At 40.7% G+C, this 15,828-nt stretch overlaps 1 protein-coding gene across 1 annotated transcript in view; it reads left to right on the forward strand.

The window, feature by feature from the left end:
• The window catches only part of LOC128855501 (uncharacterized), a 198,863-nt gene that overhangs the window by 31,190 nt on the left and 151,845 nt on the right, over positions 1–15,828 (forward strand). The window contains exon 2 of the mRNA XM_054090457.1: positions 7,435–7,577. Coding sequence (XP_053946432.1) covers positions 7,435–7,577 — 143 coding nt within the window. The remainder of the gene's footprint in view (positions 1–7,434; positions 7,578–15,828) is intronic.

The raw sequence follows: 15,828 nt of genomic DNA on the forward strand, positions 1-15,828 counted from the left end.
ACTGGCGTTATAATAGGACTATGAATAAGTTGTTCTCGTTCTTCTCAATGTTGTTGCTGGCAATCGACTAAAAATCGGCATATAAGTGCAAGCATCGGAGCTGCCGTGCAACCCCAAAAGAGAATTCGCAAAGCTCAAGAAAAAAAGTTCCCTGTGTGAGCGGAGTCCAACTAATATTAATTAAGCGCTTCCAGGTAAATACCATTTTTATCAGCTTTTTTCCAGTACTGCCAAAGTATGTTTATTTATGACAGTTGCTTCATTTATTCACTACTCGCTAATGCATGGCGAATTGATAAAAAATACGGTTTAAGTTTAAACGCCCAATTTCACACATTTCAGTTTACAAAATTTATCACACTTAAATTAGTACTGAAAAATTGGTCCTCAGTATTTAATAAAGATCATTGCCAACAGTGGCGGATTTACACTAAGTGCCAACGGTGCCTGCGCACAGGGCGGCAGATTCTAGAAGGGCGGCAAAACTAGGAGAAGAAAATTGGGAAAACGCTTATGGAGAAAATAAGAAGCTGATCTCGGATTAGTTTCTAACAGTTAGTGAAAGTTTAGACATTCATCTATGCGAGAAATAATTGTAAGAATAGAAAAGTTTATTTCTGAACGTTAATTAATCGTGCACGCAGAAATAATCGTTATCTATTGTTATATAGTACGTGGCCCACAATACCCGCCAGAGCGATTTTATTCATTGACTTCTCTAGGGCATACAAATTGATTTTATTCGCAATAACAAAAATATTTCGAAGCTGGAGAGAGTCCGGTTAGCGCAAATGTGGCGCAAGATGTAACTGAGAATGCTATAACGAGACAAAAAGCTAGAGTACTGAGGATTCAACTAGAGAGACTTGAGATAACATTCATGCACATTCTTTGGCATTTTTTACTATCACGACTCCACGCGGTTAGTAAAAGATTACAGAAAGTTGAAATCAACATTACTGATGTAGTTAATGACTATCGTGGACTAATAAAAGTAGTAGCAGATACAAGAATGCAATTTGAAGTTTATGAAAAAGAAGCGTTGGACATGTCAGAGAGTCAAGAATATCAGACGACTGTTTCGAGAAAAAGAAGAAGAAAGTTACAAGCTGACGAATCAAGAGATGGGGAAGTTCAATTGACAGGAAGCGATAATTTTCGAGTAAATACCTTCAGTATCATACTAGACAACGTTGATTCAGAATTGAGAAAGAGAAGCCAAGCAGGGCAAAGAGAGCAAAAAGTAAGGTGAATTTATTTGTCAAACTTCGCGGGATTAAAATTTCGCTCTAGCTATTTTTTTCATAAGTTGGCAGCACTGTTAGTAACATCTGGGCCAACTTCCATGTGAATGTCATTATCAGTAATATATTTACGCTTGTGTTTACCAAACGACCAAGAGTGCATTTTTCGATTTTTACAATGTCTGATTTGATTGAGCAGAGAAGTGCCACCATGTCGCAGACCAATCAAGCGAGTTCGCCAGACCGAAAAGAGCACGTCCAAGTCGTTCAAAAATAAAGGTCATGATGACAGTTTTTTTCGATTTTCGTGGTGTGGTCCACTATGAATTCCTTCCACCTGGCCAAACTGTTAATAAGGAATTTTATTTGAGCGTTATGCGTCGTTTATGTGAAGCAATTCGTCTAAAAAGACCAGAATTATGGGTCAACAACTGTAGGTTTTTGCATCACGATAATGCACCGTCTCACACTGCACTCGTTCTTCGTGACCATTTCGCCAAAAATTCCACGCATATCGTTCCGCAACCACCGTATTTGCCTGATTTGACTCCTTGTGATTTCTGGCTATTCCCAAAACTCAAGAGACCACTCCGGGGAACGCATTTCGAGTCAATTGAGGAGATAAAAGCTGAATCAAAGAAGGTGCTAATGGCATGTTTCGGGGATTGGAAAAATCCTTGGCATAAGTGTATTTCATCGGGAGGGGATTATAAATAAAGATTTTTCATTTTACAACCATATTCACCTTACTTTTTGCCCACATGTGTATGAAAGGTTATACGAGAAATTTTCAATGATTACTAATTTTGGAGGTTTGAATTTCAAAGAGCTTCGTGAAAGATCGGAATATTTGAGAAAAGCTTATACTTCAGACCTTGAGATTTCATTCACTGACGAAATGATTCATTTTCACGCGTACTGTTCTGAACGAAAAATAGAACGTAACTCGTCATCTGATCTTCTGATTCTTCTGCGGACGAACGAGTTATATACTGAGTTTCCAAATGTGGAGATAGCATATCGAATATTTAACACATTAGCGTCAACAAACTGCAGTGCAGAACATTCATTTTCATGTCTGAATAGAGTAAAAAATCATTTGCGCTCAACAAGTCTGAAAACCGTCTGAATAGTCTGGCTCTACTGTGCATTGAGTTTGATTTACTTGAACGCATGAATTGTGACAATTTATATTAATACATCAGTTTGCAGTACGAAAAGTCAGACGTGTTCGCATTTAAGGTGATGTGTCAAAACTTGATCTCATAAAAGCAATCATTCCTTTTTTTTTTGCTCATCTAATAAAGATTGATAATATGTTTAAGCAAGTATGCTGTTCTATAGTTTCAATTGGATTCTATTATTTAAGATGTTCTACTATATTTTATGCTATTTATTACATTTTCTTGGCACCTAATTTATAATTAAACAATAAAATTTTGCTCAACAATAAAGGTTGAAATATATCAAATATTATTCTATAGTCTGTTAATTGATGGATAAAACTACCCAACATTTGTTTTGTTACACCTGTTTATTGTGTAACGACGATTTTCTGTACTACAATACAAATACGCACACACAAATTAAAAAAATTAGGGCGACATTCCTCATGGTGCACAGGGCGGCATTTTGTGTAAATCCGGCACTGATTACCAATACAGTGTCTCAATCTCCTTCTTTTCCACCTTTCATGACGCCGTGTGACTTTTTTCTTTCTCTCTACTCCATGGTGATAGGAAAGCGTTTTATATGAGTGAGGTAATACGAGTAAAGAAAAATTCGCAGAAGCAGTTAAAGCCGATTCCAAAATCGATATATGAAAAGTGTTTTGAAAACTGTAAAACTTCTAAAGTATAATTGAGCTATTTCCGATTTATTGGCAAACTCTGGGTGTACTTTGAAAAGAAATTATTTTATTTATTATTTATCTATTATTTACGTGCATTCAAATGACTGAAGACGCATCTACAGTGAAGCACTTAAGTCTACATACAGCAGCATATTTTTTTATTTCCCAGAAGGTGTATAATAATTGAAAAAACTGTTGATGTAGTTTTTTTAGACTTAATTTTTATTCATAAATATACAAAAATTTAATTTTTCCACTTGCTTAACAACAAGAAAATAAGCACAACAACAAAAATCGTTATGACAAAAGTCTGCATTCATCGATCTGCTTTGATTCACTCAAGCAATGCAAACATTGAAAAAGTAGCCGTAAAGTGCCGTTATTCGAAAATTTCAGTTGACAAATTGTCGCTGCTATTACATATTTATCTAGGAATGTGTATGTGATTGTTTATTTAGTGGCTTGTCGCTCGTCCCGTCAAGTGGATAAAATAATGAGACCGAAAAAATTAATATCTATTGACTGAAGGAAATTGGTGGTTAAGCACAGAAAAGAAAATAAATCTTAGGACGAAATTGTAAAAATAGCAAATTTAAGTCGAGCAACGATTGCTAAAAACTACGAAGAGGATGAAAATAAAAAGCGAACCAGCCGTTTGAAGGAGCTGCCCAGAAGAGTTGTGCGCTCCATTTTAAGGCAAATCGACCAAATCCGAAAATTAGTGCTCCGAAATTGGTCCAACATTTTGTGGAAAAATCTAGAAAAAGTGTTCATCCAAGAACTATTGAAATAGATCTTAATAATAGCGCATATTTCAGCAGGACGCCACGTAGAAAGCCTCTGATTTAAAAAAAAAAACCGTCGCCTTCAACTTGAGCTTGCACGGGCACATGGTGTCAAGGGATTGGATTTCTGGTCTAAAGTTTTATTTACTAACTAATCAAATTTCAATATATTTGGAAGTGCTAAATATATGGAGGAGAAGAAGTGCGGATATGGAAATGAAAAAATTGGTACCTACTGTCAAGCGCGGCGGAGATAGCGCAAAAGTTTGGGGAGCTGTGGTTGCATCTGGCATTGGAAAGATGATCTTTATTGCAGATACTATGGACCGATCTTAATATAAAAACATGTTGGAACAACATTTGAGGCCATCAGTAGAATGTGTGGGTTTTGGCCAAGGTTGGGTTTTCCAACAAAATATTGACCCTAAATAATCTGCACTAATTTCAAAGAATGGCTCTTAAATTACAACTAAATGCATCGTCGTAGAGTTCGGATTTAAGTCCGATAGAGCACATTTGGGAGCTTTTAGAGGGGAAAATTGGACAAAGTATAGTAACAGACGCAAAACTGCTAAAAAAATAATTGAAGGGGCATGGAACCAAATAACGAAGGAGGAACTTACCCATTTAGCAGTGATTGATAACGGTGGTGGGCCTCTAAATACTAAAAGGATTCAAAACAGCTAATTAAAAAATAAATAAATTTGTTTTATTTTAAAGCTAACACATGGGCTAAAAAGTTCCGGAACACGTTTTTTTTGTTCAAAATTTGTTTTATGCATCAACGTAATTTCCATCAAGCACAACACAATCATTCCATCTCCACTCTAACATTTCAATACCACTTTTGTAGAACGATTTATCTTTTGGCTCAAAATATGCCTCAGTTTCAGCTTTAGCCTCTTCATTAGAGAGAAATTTCTTTCCGGCGAACATTTTTTTAGGTCTGCAAACAGTTGTCGCTGAGAGCCAAATCTGGCGAATACGGTCGATGTGGAAGCATTTTGAAGTTCAATCCATTTTGCCAATGCTTCGATTGACTTGTTTTTGATCAACGATCAGCAAATGCGGCACCCACTTTGAACAGAGCTTTCTTATAGTCAAATACTAATGGAATATAAAACCAACACGTCTTCTCAAAGTACTGATACGACCCGTCCTTACATATGGCGCAGAAATATGGACGCTGAAAACAAATGATATTCATCAGCTGATGTGCTTCGAAAGACGTATCATAAGGAAAATATATGGTCTGGTTGCAACAATAGATGGCAGCTATCGCATTCGCTATAACAATGAAATCGAAGAAATCGTTCAAAGACAAAATGTAATACGTTTTATCAAAGCCCAACGAATTAGATGGATTGGGCACGTACTGCGCATGCCGAAAGAGCGAAATGCTAGGAAAGCTTTTATTTTAACACCCATTGGAGGAAGAAAAAAGGGCGCCCACGAAAGCGGTGGTTAGATGACGTCGAATCAGATCTTAAGCAAATGAACGTACACAACTGGAGAGATGTAGCCATGGATAGAATAAAGTGGAGTAAAATTGTTGATGAAGCTATGGTCCACCACGGATTGTGAAGCTAAGACGAAGAAGAAGTCATCTAACTCACGCAACTTCACTTTTCGATCATTCAAAACGATTTTGTAGTTTTGTTTGATGTTTTCTGGCGTTAAGAATAAATATTTATGAATTCCTAAGAACACTACATTTAAACTTGTTTCAATTATTGCGTACATTCTGGTATGAGAAAAGCCTTGCACTGCTCGGCAGATATGCAGGGCAGGTGGGAAATAAAATAACATTCGTCGATCAAAATAAGTAAAACATATTTAATTTCGCACAGTCGATATGAAAAAAAAAAATCCAGAAACGCCGGACTCATAGTGAACGGCCATCCTGGTCAGAGTCTATTCTTCAAGTTAGGCTGATTACAAAACAATGACGGGGCCTACGGGCCATCAGGACCGATTTCTGTAAGATCCTGATTATGACATACTGGAGTGGAGGCAGATTACAAGCGGGCTGGAGCAGTGAACCTCTGTAATCCGAGTAAGCGGAGTCAAATATTGCTGCAACGACTTACAGAAGGGTTCTCTGTTTCTCCGCAATATTATCGATGAGCGCACCATCCGCGTTATGTCTACACCAGCTCAAACAAGGTAAACAACGGTGGCTGAAAAAACTGCAACTCCGCAAAAAGAGAGAGAACTAAAAGTACTCCTAATGGAGCTCATGGAATAGAAGCATCGCCAGATCCCAAGAAAAGAAGTTCGAAATCTCTACAGAATTTACCTCTCAAGGATTGTAAAGAAAAATGGAGACACCGACTATCACTTCATGCAGTTGCTCAGCGAACATGGCTGTTTCAAGAAATACCTGCACCGTTTTAAGCTGACAGTCAGACCTTTCTGTCCAAACTGCCCGAATACTGATGAAAACGCAAAACACGCCATGTTTTAATGCGACCACTTCAGAGAGGAACCAGCTATCCTCGAACAAGCCTTGGGTCATCAACATCCCCCAGCACCCTCATACGAAATAAATGCGCAACCAGCGGTGAGTGGCCATATTGATTGGAAGCGCAAAGCGATGCGCCAACAGAGAAGGCGGAGAGTTGCTGACGAATCGACGAAAAGCACAGACTTTTAAGTGAAACACTCAACATACATAGTATCGTATAGAAGGCAAGATGGTAGTGAGTTAATATAACACTATTGCAACTTTTCCGATGCCTCCTTTACTTTGGCACCACCTATAAACAAAGTGGGAGTAATTGGGACTATCGACGGTGTATAGCCTTCATATGCCAGCAGGAGAGGCACACCTGCGTTCAGGTGTACCTGTTATGTCTTCGGACATAAACGCGGCTCTACATAGATATTATACTTTTGTGGTTCCAGAGTAGAATTAGCCGAGGAGAAGGATTGTTAGAGTATTAGTGGGAACGTGCCCTACCTACCATTGGTGTGACGGCACCTCGGAGGTGTTTCTGACATTTTGATTTAAACCTCCTTCCAAAACAAAAAAAAAAACAAAAAAAAAAGTAAGGCAAAGACTGTAAGGTAAAAAGTAAGGTAAAGACTGTATTTTTTCTATAGCCTTCTGCTAGCCTGAATATTTCCAACTCCAACCTGTATGTTTTCATTTTCCCAACTGGAAATATTTAATTGGCATTCAGAAAATTACATAGCATAACAATTCACCTCTCTCGGTGCACACATCAAAAATACCATTCATTTCGCTACATTCGCACGTCCATTGTACACATACATACATACTTATATTTGAAATTTTTCACATTAAAATGCAAATTACTTTAAAATTACCTTCCACATTATGCCACCTTCACCGAATGTGAATGTGTACGCTCATACATACACACATAGGCACTTGCTCACATTAAATTTGTAATTACTTACATACCTTCATACATTTACGTTTCTCAGCTGTCACTCACGAGTCCCTATACGTTCTTCTCTCTTCTCTCTTTCTTTCTCCTTTCTCGCCTGTACTTCTTTATGTGCTCTTTTCTTGCTCCATTTTCAGGACACAAGCAGCAAATGCCGCCTTAATATCGCAAGCACGCTCTGGTCGGAAAGTTCCACCCCCTTTGCTGCGCTCACGCACCCTGCCAGCGATTATTGTGCCCGGCATTCCGGTCGTCTCGCTTAATACGGACCGGCAATTTGGTAAGTACCGGAATATGTTATTAAAATATTTGACTTAAGAAGCTTGTGTGAATGGATAAACGTGCAAATGTGAGCTGGTAAAGACTTTAATTACTGCAGCTTTTTCTAAGGATAATGCGAATGCTGAGCTTTTAAATATAAAAGTACATATGAACTCCTAATAGTTAGCATCTGGGATTACATATTAGGGGGTGCAGTTGTTAGAAATAGGATGTGATTTAAAGTTTAAACAGCCATGTACAAATTAATAGGAACGGCGATATAGTGCTTCAATTGATGCGAAATGAAAAATAATTAGTACAAGTACAATCGCAGCACAACCACAAAATATGTAGGTATATTTGCTTTATAATTTAAATTAAACGAAGTAATCAACCAGTCATGAAACAAATAATCGGCATTCTCGCGTATTGACACCCACGCCACCGTTGATAGTTATGATTTCGAGGTTGTAAGAGAATTCGTTTATCTAGGAACCAGCATTAACCCCAATAACAATGTCAGCCTTGAAATCCAACGGAAAATCTCTTTTGCTAACGAGTGTTACTTCGGAGTAAGGAAAGAGCAGGTGGAGAAGAATTTCGCTTCACTTGGTATCTCCAACTAGCACCGGTTAGCAAGCGAAAGAAACGACAGTGCGCTTTGTTAAACTCGGTTAAAACCCTTTGAACGGTTACCACGCTAATCAATACGTAAAACTTTTTCGCATTCCCTAAGAAATTACTGTTAACTTGACAGCCAAGTTTTCCCCCATTAAGCATCTTTGGTGGTTTCTACTCTATCTCCTTGGAACGATTTAGTATTTTGCTCTCCAATCCTCGCTTCAGCCGTAGTCAAATTAGGGAGACACATTTCTTTCGCATTGGTGTCGCAGTGGTTTTAAAGGTCAGAGGAAATTTGAATTCGTCACTAATTGTCGAATGGCGTGAGGAAGTTTTGAGCCCAACCAAGAACGATAAAGTGTGGAAAATAGGGTAGAGTAGAAAAAGAGCGTAACTTTGTCGTGGCGTCAATAGAGATGAGCTGTATGGGAGAACTAAGAAGATAATGTTAAGATAGCGAAGATTTGTAAACAGAAATTAAAACTTGGGTAGGTAGGTTGATTGAAGTAGCACTAAAGCGCCGTTTTGGTACCATTATGAGACCTCCAATAGCCAAATATCTACCGTCAGCCAGAGCTGTTGATGTTAAGGGGAGGATAGATGGGCTTTAGCCCATGATAATAAGAAGAAATAAATTCTAATAATGAAATAAAAAATATATAAACCAAAATTTAGCATTACATTAGCTCAGCTGCCAATTCTGTCAAATTAATTGAGAACCAAATAACGGTCCGCGAAATGCACAGCCTCTCTTAGGTGGACTCACTTTTCCTATATTTAATGTCACGAATTCGCTGCTTACCAAGAAAGAGTTCGGTTCTTATTAACAGCATTTGTAAAGGGTTTTCCAATAACAGGAGAGATAATTAACAATTTTTATGGCCGGAATTGGGTGCTATTGATGTGGACAACGTTTATTTTCAACAAGACAGCGCTACGTGCCACATAAGCAACGAAACCATTGATCTTTTACGGGAAAAGTTTCCGGACCGTGTTATCTCTCGAAGAGGTGATCTCACCGAGATCTTGAGATTTAACACCTTCTGACTTTTTTCTTTGGGGTCACGTGAAAGAGAAGGTCTACGCCAAAAGTCCAGTGTCGATTCAAGACCTCGAAGATAGAATTCGTGAGGATATCGAGGACATAGGGCAGCCACTTTGCAATCCGGTTATGGAAAATTTCATGAAAAGGATATTGTCCTGTAAGCGTGGTCGTAGTGGTCATTTGCCTGATGTTATTTCCCAATATTAACGGCATATCTTCCTCTTTATAATGCAATAAACATTCGATCGTTTATATTAAAAAATAGCATTTTTCTTTGAATATCAAAACAACACCTCTTATTGGAAAACCCTTTACTTTCTTCTCATCCGTTACAGGGCATAGGGTCAAAGCAACATTTTTCCACTGCTTTCTGTTCCCTGCTTTTGCTTTTACTTGCCGTCACGTCAGGTTTTATTTCACTTTCGATGCAACGGCGCCATCAACCGCTAGGTCTGCCTCGGTTCTGCCGACCCTGGGTATTCCAGTCTAGTGCTTACCTGCTGATCTCCGTGCGTGCCTTACGTAGTGTATAGCCGAGCCATCTCGACTAGCGCTCTCTGATATCTTGGCATCGTCGGTGTAAGTCGGTGCTCAATATTCAATGGTCTGGCCACCAAATGTGCAGGATGTACCTCAGGCTGCGGTTTACAAACTCTTGCAGCTTTTGAACGGTTTCTGTTGATCGACCACGTTTCACAAGCATAGAGAAGTATAGACTTAACGTTCGAATTAAATACCCCAAATTGGGTATACTCGCTGATTTGTTTGGACAGCCAAACTGGTCGGAGACTAGCAAATGCGTTTCTGCTTTCTGCAGCCTTGTGAAAACATCACTCATGCATCCTTCATCTGCCATGAATTGGCTTTCAAGGTATTGAAAGCCACTCACTTTGACAATACTGTTCTCTCCAATGTTGAAGGACGCGTCATTCGCATTTATCGCCTTACTTTGAGCAATGCAATTTACAGTATCATTAAAATACTCGACTTCTGTACTAACTGGGTATTTCGCAATTATTGAGCCCAACGGGCTAGGCATTGGGGTTAGCGCAAATACGTTTGCCTCAGAACTTTCCGGTGTGTAAGAAATTGAGAAATTTTCTCCTATCAACCTACTTCAACATTTTTTCCTTTCAACTTGTCCCTGCTACTTTGCAGGAACTGCTGAAATTCCACGAAAAGCTGCATTTATTTTTAGGTAAATTTTTGCGCAATCTCCATTTGCTGGCTAAATTTGTGCATGCAAAAACAAAGTTGTACAGGTCGTGGGTGCGCAAAGCTTTGCACACTTTGTATACCTTACGGCTTATCCATCCATTCACCTGCACGCATAGCTATTGGTGTTTGTCCCACGTAACTTTCCTTTTTATTTGCTTCAATTTATTCCTATCAAATTTTGTGTTCCTTCTGGCATATTCGTGTGAGTAGTCAGGCCGAAGGATAAAACGTCGAAGCCTCTCTTCAATTCAGTAATTTAACTAATAAAAGTAAACAACCAGCGAGGTAACGAAGTAACGAAGAAGAATGTAACTTTTCCCAAACACTTGCATGTGCATAGTAAGTGGGCTGGATGCAAAAGTTTACCCTCAAAGATGTTGCCAATAATTAACTGACTGTCTCGACATTTCACGGACTCTTGAGAGGTATACACAAGCATACATACATATGCACGTAGTTGAAAGTTGTGGGAATAATTACAAAGTATAAATGTGTAGGTGTGTAGCAGTGTGTAGCAGTGTGATTGCCGGCTTGAAGTGGAAGAGCAACGATTTCGTGTTGTGCCGCAGAGCCAGGAGATGCTGCTGGTATTACTTAGTTGTAATTCAATTATAGTTACACTTGAAGCGGCACACAGGAGCTGATCGTCCTTGACAAGTGCAACGATAATAAATAGTTTATGTGTTGGTTTAGTTACTTTTTGTTTTTCTTTAGTCAAAATTAGTTTCCATCTATTATTGGGCTCTCCTTTATCGTGCTGATAGTTGTGTGTATATGTGTGTGTACAGATGCAATCAAATTAATAGAAGCGATACACATTGGCCAGTTTTGACAATTTTTTTTGTTGTATATGTATTGCATTGTAGTTATTGGGGAATAAGTTCATAACGTTTTTATTTTTTTTTTTTTCACCGGTTTGTTAGCTGTTTGGCAAAGTGTAAGAATTCATTCCATAGAACTCTTTCTGCCCTACAAAACTAGTTAATTTTATTTTTGTGTGTTTTTAATTTTTTATTAGTTTTGAGGCTTAGAAATGGAATACCCAGGAAGCAAAAATCAACATTTTCGACCCCTGCTCTTCTTTGCTTTTCTTCGAGGTCAAAAAGCTGTCGAAGCAGCCTGGGACTTTACGACGTGGATGGAGAAGGTGTCATAAGCAAGTCTACAGCACGGAAATGGTTTGCAAAGTTCAAGTAAAATGGCGACTTTGACGTCGATGATACCTCCCGCAGCGGAAGGGCTTGTGAATTCGATGAAGAACGTCACAAATCGCTTTTAAAGGAGAGCAGTCGCCAAACCAATCGTGAATTGGCGGAAAAATTTAACTACGATTTTTAATCTCCTTCATTCAATGGGATTTACCGAAAAATTTGGAGCCTGCGTGCCTCACGAGCTCGCCCGCCATCGAGCAACAGTCGGTCATAAACAGCGCTCTTTGTATCGAATCGTCGCGGGAGATGATAAATGGTGCCTAGACATCAATACGAAGCAAAGGAAGAAGTGGGTGGATCCAGGAGATAGCCCCAAGCCGAGCGTCAATCCGGATCTTCATTTAAAGAAGATGTGTGTCACGATATGTGTTTGGTGCGACTGGGAGGGCATGGTGCACTGGGTAATGCTCGAAAAGAATGCCACGGCAACAAGGAGTTCTACATTGTCCAGCTACACCGCGCGAATGAGGCTATTCGACTGAAATGACCGATCGACATAGTCAAACCATACTCAAGACAACGCCAGGCCCCATGTTACACAAGTCGTGAAAGCCGCACTCCAAGAGCTCGAATGGGAGGTTCTTCAGCATCCACCGTATTCTGTATAGTATCGCAGCGCTATGTCTATGTCGTCGTAAAGCTCATACAGCTCATTGTTCCAGCGTCTGCGATATTCGCCGCTGCCAACGTGCAAATGTCAAAAAATCGTCCGCAGAATCTTTCTCTCAAGCACTCCAAGCGTCGCTTAATCGGATGTTGTCATCGTGTTGGCTTCGTTCGTCGTGAGAGGACTGTACTAGTCAGTTGCCCAATTAGTCGAAAGTAGCACTTGTTGGCAAGAAAGATTCTACGTTGGATTTCCAGGCTGGCATTGTTATCAGAGTTAATGCTGATTCCTAAATAAACGAAGTCTGGTTCCATGTCTAGAAGTCCACTCAAGTGGGGAAAGTTACTGATCGCCATTCACTTGGGAGTGGCTAGGACGAATCTTCTGCATATGGTTCAAGCAGCTCAGAACTCCCGGAACTTGTCCAAGTTTCCTCTCCGTTCGGGAGTGACCTAACGCGAGAAGGCGAAACATTCTAGAATAGTTGGTTGCGTTTGAGACCCGCCACCTAAAGAAATCCCCCAATGAAAAGATTTACAAAGCCTCGGATGAGAACAACCTAATGCCTTATACTTCTTCTTAATTGGCGCGATAACCGCTTACGCGATTTTGGCCGAGATTAACAAAGCGCGCCAGTCGTTTCTCTCTCGTGCTAACCGGCGCCAATTGGACACACCAAGTGAAGCCAAGTCCTTCTCCACCTGATCTTTCCAACGCAGAGGAGGCCTTCCTCTTCCTCTGCTACCACCAGCTGGTACCGCATCGAATACTTTCAAAGCCGGAGCGTTTGTATCCATTCGGACGACATGACCCAGCCAACGAAGCCGCTGGATCTTTATTCGCTGCGCTATGTCTATGTCGTCGTAAAGCTCATACAGCTCATCGTTCCATCGTCTACGATATTCGCCATTGCCAACGTGCAAAGGTCCAAAAATCTTACGCAGAATCTTTCTCTCGAACACTCCAAGCGTCGCTTCATCGGATGTTGTCATCGTCCAAGCTTCTGCGCCATACGTTAGGACGGGCATGATGAGAGTCTTGTAGAGTGTTAGTTTTGTTCGTCGAGAGAGGACTTTACTGCTCAATTGCCTACTTAGTCCAAAGTAGCACTTGTTGGCAAGAGAGATTCTACGTTGGATTTCAAGGCTGACATTGTTATCGGTGTTAATGCTGGTTCCTAAATAGACGAAGTCTTTTACAACCTCAAAATTATAACTGTCAACAGTGACGTGGGTTCCGATACGCGAGTGCGCCGACTGTTTGTTTGAAGACAGGAGGTACTTCGTTTTGTCCTCGTTCACCACCAAACCCATTCGCTTTGCCTCTTTATCCAGTTTGGAGAAGGCAGAACTAACAGCGCGGTTGTTAAGGCCGATGATGTCAATATCATCGGCATACGCCAGCAATTGTACGCTTAAAAAATTGTGCCTGAGCGATTAAGTTCTGCGGCTCGTACGATGCTCTCCAACATCAGGTTAAGAAGTCACACGACAGCGAGTCACCCTGTCTGAAACCTCGTTTGGTATCAAACGGCTCGGAGAGGTCCTTCCCAATTCTGACGGCGCTGCTGGTGTTGAGCAACGTCATCTTACATAGCCGTATTAGTTTTGCGGGGATACCAAATTCAGACATCGCGGCATACAGGTAACTCCTTTCCGTACTGTCGAATGCAGCTTTGAAGTCGACGAAAAGATGGTGTGTGTCGATTCTCCTTTCATGGGTCTTTTCCAGGATTTGGCGTATTGAGAATAGTTGGTCAATGGTGGACTTTCCAGGTCTGAAGCCACACTGATAAGGTCCAATCAGTTGGTTGACGGTGGGCTTCAGCCTTTCACACAATACGCTCGCTAGAACCTTATAGGCGATATTTAGAAGACTAATCCCGCGGTAATTGGCACAAATTGCAGGATCGCCCTTCTTATGGATTGGGCAGAGCACACTTAAATTCCAATCGGCTGGCATGCTTTCATCCGACCATATTTTGCATAGGAGCTGATGCATGCATCTTACCAGCTCCTCGCCACCATGTTTGAATAGCTCAGCCGGCAGTCCGTCGGCGCCCGCGGCTTTGTTGTTTTTTAGCCGTGATATTGCTATCCTCACCTCGTCATGGTCGGGTAACGGAACGACAAATTATACGCATGCAGAAAAAATCCTCGGTAAGGCTTGGGGCTTATCTCCTCGACTCACACATGGGATAAACATGGCGGTCATTAGACCTACAATACTTAACGGTTCATTGGTACGGCGGATGGTGTGCGATAAAGTGACTTAATTTAAAAGATTGGAAGGCAGAGGATTGCATGAATATGTGTAACCGTCGCTATGAGCACAACTCCAACAGCGACAATAGATAGAATTCTCAACTGCCATCCAATCATACTTATATATAATTGGCCGGCTATCGAGTTACAGTCTGCCGAATAATATCTCCCTAGGTGTCTCTGTTTTCCGCACACCTTTTCCAGTTTCTTAAGCCAAAAAAGTCAGGTCATATGCCGTTTGATCCTCCTACGAGGACGTTCTCTTCGCCGTCCACCGCCAATTATCGTTTCAAACATCTATTTCGCCGGAGCAGTTCCTTGCATTTGGACGACATGACCCAGCCACCTTAGTTGCGGCAGGGTGGCTCGTTTGACTTTGCCAATATCTCCGTAAAGCTCATACAGCTCGTGGTTCATTCGAATGCGGTACCCGTCATCTAAGTGAGCAGAGCCAAAACTCTTGCAAAGTACTTTCCTCTCGAAAGCGGCAGCATCTGATTGTTTGACTCTCTAGGCTTCAGCGCCATGGATAAGCACCGGGATGATGTGCGTCTTGTAGAGTGTTGTTTTCTACTCAATTGCGCACTTAGCCCGAAGTAGCACCTGTCGGCAAGGGTTATTCTTCGTTTAATTTTAAGACTGACATCGTTGTTGCGGGTAATAGCGGAACCAAGATAAATAAAGTCCTTGACCACATCGAATTTATAGTTGTTAACTTCGGTCTGTGGTTTCCTGCAGGACGCCAGCTTATCCTTGGTTTTGCTCAAACCCAACCGTGCGGACTCCTTTTCAATAGTAGTAAAAGCGGCGGTAACATCTCGCTTAGTATAACCGATGATGTCGATCCAATCCATCCATCCAATCAAAATAGTAGTAAGAAACTCAGCCAAGCCAACTTCAAGACTGAAGATGTCAGAATAATTCTCACAGAGGCTTTCTGGCCTCGGACACATTCCAGATTCTGGAAGGTCAGACTATGTAACTCTACGAATTAAATCTGGCAAAAAGCCTAGCGTCATTATATAGCAAAATGGATGGCAGAAGGGTCTAGAATCCACATACCACTCATAAAATTTCTTTACAGATGGACGGCCGTCAGAGTGGGAGCGACTGTCTTTTGCACGTAATTTCATCTCGAATACTTCAAACTGAAATCTATGCCGCAACAAAATCAGCTGAATTGGCCCCGGAATTAACTTGTCCCAATACTCGGACAAATATTTTTACTGATAGCCAATCGGATATTAAAGCAATAATAGCTCCTTAGACTAACTCGGAATGTGTTCACCAGTGTAGATCCAAAA

Source organism: Anastrepha ludens, chromosome 2, assembly GCF_028408465.1.
Source record: "Anastrepha ludens isolate Willacy chromosome 2, idAnaLude1.1, whole genome shotgun sequence".
NCBI classification, from domain to species: Eukaryota; Metazoa; Arthropoda; class Insecta; order Diptera; family Tephritidae; genus Anastrepha; species Anastrepha ludens.